General features: G+C 47.8%; 1 protein-coding gene across 1 annotated transcript in view; it reads right to left on the bottom strand.

The window, feature by feature from the left end:
• Positions 1-1582: 1582 nt before the first annotated feature.
• The window catches only part of SLC23A2 (solute carrier family 23 member 2), a 52592-nt gene continuing 48174 nt past the window's right edge, over positions 1583-6000 (bottom strand). Inside the window, exons 14-16 of the mRNA XM_054289215.1 lie at positions 5185-5322; positions 3773-3868; positions 1583-2551 (exon numbers count right to left, since the gene is read on the bottom strand). Of these exons, the coding sequence (XP_054145190.1) occupies positions 2319-2551; positions 3773-3868; positions 5185-5322 (467 nt within the window). The 3' untranslated portion in view covers positions 1583-2318. The remainder of the gene's footprint in view (positions 2552-3772; positions 3869-5184; positions 5323-6000) is intronic.

Genomic DNA, 6000 nt, shown 5'->3' with positions numbered 1-6000 from the left:
GCTCGGGGCTGGAAAAGGCAGGGAAGGGCAGGGAGGAAAATCCAGCATTGGCAGTCAGGTTGCACCTGGACACACAATTTGTGTTTAGTTCTCCCCAAACCTGCAGCTTCATCCTCTCCAGCCCTGCCAGAGCTTGGTACAGGCGCCTAAATCCTGGAATTCGGGATTTTAGTGCTCCCCAAACCTGCAGCTTCATCCTCTCCAGCCCTGCTCAGCACAGGCACCCAAATCCTGGAATTTGAGATTTTAATTCTCCCCAAACCTGCAGCTTCATCCTCATCCTCCACCTCTGCTCAGCACGGGCACCCAAATCCTGGAATTTGAGATTTTACTGCTCCCCAAACCTGCAGCTTCATCCTCATCCTCCACCTCTGCTCAGCACGGGCACCCAAATCCTGGAATTTGAGATTTTACTGCTCCCCAAACCTGCAGCTTCATCCTCTCCAGCCCTGCCAGAGCTTGGTACAGGCACCCAAATCCTGGAATTCGGGATTTTAGTGCTCCCCAAACCTGCAGCTTCATCCTCATCCTCCACCCCTGCTGGGGGATCTGGAATCTGCCCACACCCAAACCCTGTGCAGGCAGGCAGGGGAGCCCAACACCTCGCTCCCTGGGGAGGAAAACACTGAAAAATGAGCAGAAATGACTTTTGTTTTTTGTTTCACAGGCGAACCAACCTCGTCTACCACACGACGACTCCCGGGCAGCTCTGGGGCCCGAGCGACACCAGGGCTGCAAACTAGCGAGAGCTCCCCGAGGGAAGCAGGAACAAAGGCATGCTTGGGCACGGGGACAACGGGGGAAAACAGTTTCTGGCAACAGCCACGGCATGCTGAGAACGAGCTCCACGGAGCCGTTCCCACTCTACACTACCCAGCTCCGTCCTCGCCCTCCCCACCCCAACCCGTCCATGCTTCAAAAACCCACAACAAATTCCCCTGGGAGCAGGCTGAGGGAAAGCAGAGCTCCTGTGCTCCTGCCCAGCAGTCAAACGTGGATAAATAGATCAGGGGGTTACAGGACCTACTGGGATGGGTTTCCCAGGAATACAAAATGCAAGCACCGTAGAGCGTTACTGGCCTCGAAATTACATCACACGACATTTCCCTGATGATCTCCACAGCTGAAAATGCTTTTGGGGCCACACTGAAGAGTCTAAAACTAACTCGCAATAGTAAGAACATTAAACAGGAATAAAACTGTTAATCATGAATGCATGATGAGCGTGAACACCCACATAACAGCAGAGCTGAGACTACGCCAGGAAAAAGGAAAGGATTTCTGAGTGGTGCCCTGATTGGACCCGATACCCGTGAAGCCGTGGGTGGGTGAGGCTGCAGGTGCAGTGTCTCTGCTCTCCCAAAGCCCTTCCAGCAGCCAGCAGCCCCTGGAGAAGCCCCACCAGAGGAGGAGAGCCACCAGCAAAATAAAAAACCAAAACCCCGCTCGGAGCCCAGCGTGGCTTTCCCTGCAGGGAACAACTGTTAATTGCTTGGAGCTGCTCAGCTAATTAGCATCTGTGGCCGGGACACGTCCTGCTGGGCACAGGAATGCTGCGTGAGCCCAGCTTTGCCATCCCTGGTGGGGAAGGCAGAGGTGCAGAACTGAGAAATGCTGCCAGGAAAGGAAGGGGCTGCTGCAGACCGAGCCAGCCGCGGCTCCCAGAGGCAGAGCAATTCCAGAAAGTTCCTGTCTGAGCTCTGCTGTGTCACCGAACGCACAGAATGGAACTCTCTGAGCTGCCAGCATCAGCTGAGCCGTTTCCAGGGCACCGGCAATGTGCAATCACTGAGCAGCATCCGCGGCACCTGACGGGAGCTGAGGGAAATATTTCTCCTTTTCTCCCTTTTCCCCTCCCTCCTTCTCCAAGGTTCAGCTTTCCTGGCATAACCAACGCTGAGGGCTCCAATAAAACCACAATAAAAACCAAAAATTTGCAGCAGCACCTCCACAACTCCACCTAAACCCATTAAAAACCAACAGAATCATTAGGGGCACAGCTCTCTCCAAGTTCCCAACAGAATAATCAGGGGCACAGCTCTCTCCAAGTTACCAACAGAATAATCAGGGGCACAGCTCTCTCCAAGTCCCCAAAATCAGCAGGATTTGCCCCAGAGACACCAGACCTGGCTCCCAGCACCCACAGCAGGAAAAGCTTTTTTTTTTTTTTCTTTTTTCTCTTTTTTTTAAATCCGTCTCAGCTCTGGTTCCAGAATTTAAATGCAGATATACAAAACATATATTTTAATGCTTCTTAATCAGCAAGAAACTGCAAATACATCTCTGACTACAACTAGATAATATAATTTCAGCTAAGGCTATACTGTAGCTTCAGAGTCTTCATCTGAACTCCTGCAGCTGCTGCTTTTCCTGAAGCCTTTCCACGTGTAGCCCACGAAGGTGGGGCTGATGGGCAGGAAGCTGAAACACCTGTACTTTTTAATGAAGTTCATGCCAAAAGGCAGATCATAGGTTTCCATGCCATCCAGGGATTTGCTGCCTTTGCCAACCCCTTTCTTCCACTTCCGAATCCCCCTCTCCTCGGGGCTTCCTGGAAACCAGAATGAAAGGAGGAAAATGTGTTTATATTCATATGGATACCTTGGCACGGACACAAAGCTCTGGGAAGATGTTCCAGGCTCCTCAAAAAGGGAAAAAAATCACATTATCTGCTTTATTTTCTAACTGGAAGTCAATGCAAACTTTTCCTCTGGAATGGAAGCAGGTTTGGATCTCAAACCCAGTTTTACTGTGTCCCCTGGAGACTGGTTTGGTTTTATTCAGGTGTTTTACAGGGTGGGATTTTAACCGGAGGTGCTCTCAGGGAAGGGAGGGAGGGCAGGTAAGGACAATGCTCCTGCTGTGGGAGCAGCCACCCCAAAAGCAGGGATCTGGGGCTGGTGCTCTGCCCCAGGGAATGCTGCTTTTACCCTGGGAATTCTGATTTTACCCTGGGAATTCTGCTCTTTTTCCAGGGAATTCTGCCTTTCTCCAAGGAATTGTTTTTTGCTAGGGAACTCTGCTTATACCCAGGGAATGCTGCTTTTACCCAGGGAATTCTGCCTTTCCCCACGGATTTCTACTCTTTTTCCAGGGAATTCTGCCTTTCTCCAAGGAACTCTTGTTTTATCCAGGGAATTTTGCCATTTTCCAGGGATTTCTGCCTTTCTGCAAGGAATGCTGCCTTTTCTCAGGGAATTCTACCTTCTTTCCAGTGAATTCTAGTTTTTTTCCAGAGAATTCTGCCTTTCTCCAGGGAATTCTATCTTTTATCCAGGGAATTCTGCCTTTCTCCAGGGAATTCTGCTTTTCTCTGGGGAATTCTATTTTTTTTCCAGGGAATGCTGCTTTTACCCAGGGATTTCTGCCTTTCTCCAGGGAATGCTGTTTATACCCAGGCATTTCAGCCATTTTCCACGGATTTCTGCCTTTCTGCAGGAATTTCTGCCTTTCTGCAAGGAATTCTGCCATTTTCCCAAGGAATTCTGCCTGCCTGCAGGGAATGCTGTTTATACCCAGGGATTTCAGCCATTTTCCAGGGAATGCTGCTTTTACCCAGGAATTTCTGCCTTTCTCCAGGGAATGCTGTTTATACCCAGGGATTTCTGCCATTTTGAATGGATTTTTGCCTTTCTGCAGGGAATGCTGTTTATGCCCAGGGATTTCAGCCGTTTTCCAGGGAATGCTGTTTATGCCCAGGGGTTCCAGCCATTTTAAATGGATTTTTGCCCTTCCCCAGGGGATGCTGAGGGCTCCCACGAGTCAGGCTCACCTGGGATGGTGTTGTCCAGCACGAAGGCCACGCAGCCCCCGACGAACATGGCCGTGGTGAGCAGCACGTTCAGCACCTGATCAATGCCTGCAATTCCTGCAGCAACAGGGGAAAACCTGCTGGGATTTCATCCCCCACACCCCCTGAGTCCCCCCCAGCTCCCTGCTGGGCTCAGCGAGGGTTTGCTCACAAAGGGGGTGGATGCAGAGCCTTCCCCAGGCCACCAGCACGGGACATTGTTCCCCAAAAATGCAATTTTTCAGGAAGTGTCAGCTGCTCACAGAAATGTCACCAAGCACCGTTTCAGTTCCTACTGCAGGCACAGCTAATCTGAGCTAAGCAGGAAACCGTGGAGTGCAAAAGGGAAGCGTTCAGGCTGTAAAATTGTAATTTTTATATAATAAATCCTTTATAAATCTTTATTATAGTAATTACTTTAATAAATATTTTACAAATAACCCTTTCTACTTTTCAAAGGGGCAAGGATTCCCAGCCCCAGCTATGGAAGAATGCTGCATTAACCACATAAAGCTTGAGGGATCTGCTTTTCTAACCACTTACAGCAGGACAGATATGCCCTCAAATCCTGGGCTGAAGGCATAGTGGAAAGAAAAGTCAGTTAATATTTGGTTTAAAAGCCCCCAGACAAGCCCAAAGCAGTGAAATATTTCCTTTGAGCCCATGTCTGGTGACACACGCACTGTTTTCATGAGGGTCACATGAAAACAGAAAAGCTTCCCAGTGAACTCCTCAAAGCCACAATTCCCTTATCAGTCTGCAAAGGGAATTCACTAAAATTAAAATTAACACCCAGAACACGTCTGAGGGACGGAAAGTTTCAACCCCCAAACGATTCCCCACCTTCCAAACTCTGCCTTGGTGCTTCCCCTTAATTTTTAGCATCATTTTCAGCTCACATTCACCCTTTCAGTTTTTATTTCAGCCCAGTTGGTAACTGCACCCAGAGACAGCAGGAAAGCTCCAGCTGTGTCCCACTGGAACATTCCCTGCAGGTCTCAGACTCCCAAAGAATTCCCTGAACACACACAGAGCTTGTCTGCACCTACAGCCTTAACTGTGCATAATTTGGGGGGTTTTTCCTCCACAATTTGGGGTTTTCCCTCCACAATTTGGGGTTTTTCCTCCACAATTTGGGGATTTTTCCTCCACAATTTGGGTTTTTTTTCCTCCACAATTTGGGTTTTTTTTCCTCCACAATTTGGGGTTTTCCCTCCACAATTTGGGGTTTTTCCTCCACAATCTGGGGTTTTCCCCCATCATTTGGGGGTTTTCCTCCACAATTTGGGGTTCTCCCTCCACAATTTGGGTTTCTCCTCCCGCCCCCCTGTGCCTGATGGATTTTGCAGGTGAGCACGGGGCAGAAGGGCTGATGGAGGGGCAGGAACACGCACCTGTGACCAGGGGGTTCTGTTTCAGGTAGCTGGGGAGCACGAGCCCAAAGAAGATGGAAAATCCCAGCACGAAGAGGTTCCGAGAGGAATTGAGATCGATGAACTGCAGGTTGGACAGGCCCACGGCCGTGATCATCCCTGAACCACAGCAAAACAGCCCAAAAACAGCTTTCAGGTAACCCCTTTTCTTCACAAAACCCCCAAACCCAGCAAAATACCCCTGGAGATACCCCCCAGTGCATTTGGGTAATTTATCAGAAAAGTGCATGGGGTTTTCTTAATAGCACAGCAACTGCTTTTTCTTCTTTTTCCTTTTAATCTGTATTTTTAGAAATTAGCAAACCTGAGAATCAGTGCACCATGAAACCACAGTGCAACCAGAAAGAGAAGATTTGGGTAGATTATTAGGAAAGGAAGATTTTGGTAGATTATTAGGAAAGCAGTGTTACTCTTTCTCTGGGGATTTCCTCCTGTTAAGCAAGCCAGTAACACTGCTTTGCGTTTTATATATATTTATGTATATTTTATCTTTGTGATTTATATATTTATATATATTTTATATTTTATTTTTATATATAATGTTTTATTTATATCTATTTTACATGAAAAGATACATCTTTTTCACTACAAACCATGCCTGGAAGAGCACAGAGGTTCCTATTATCAAACAGGAGATAGAGAAGATTTTGGTAGATTATTAGGAAAGCAATGTTACTCCTTCCTCTGAGGATTTCCTTCTGTTAAGCAAGTCAGTAACATCGCTTTGTGTTTCATATATATTTCATGTTTGTGTTTTATATATATATATATAATTTT

The sequence above is a fragment of the Melozone crissalis genome, unplaced genomic scaffold (genome assembly GCF_028551555.1).
Source record: "Melozone crissalis strain CALT ecotype California unplaced genomic scaffold, PUWL_Pcris_2 ptg000064l_1, whole genome shotgun sequence".
NCBI classification, from domain to species: Eukaryota; Metazoa; Chordata; class Aves; order Passeriformes; family Passerellidae; genus Melozone; species Melozone crissalis.
Note: the sequence above shows the minus strand (reverse complement) of the source record. Positions and strands in the feature narration are given on the sequence as shown.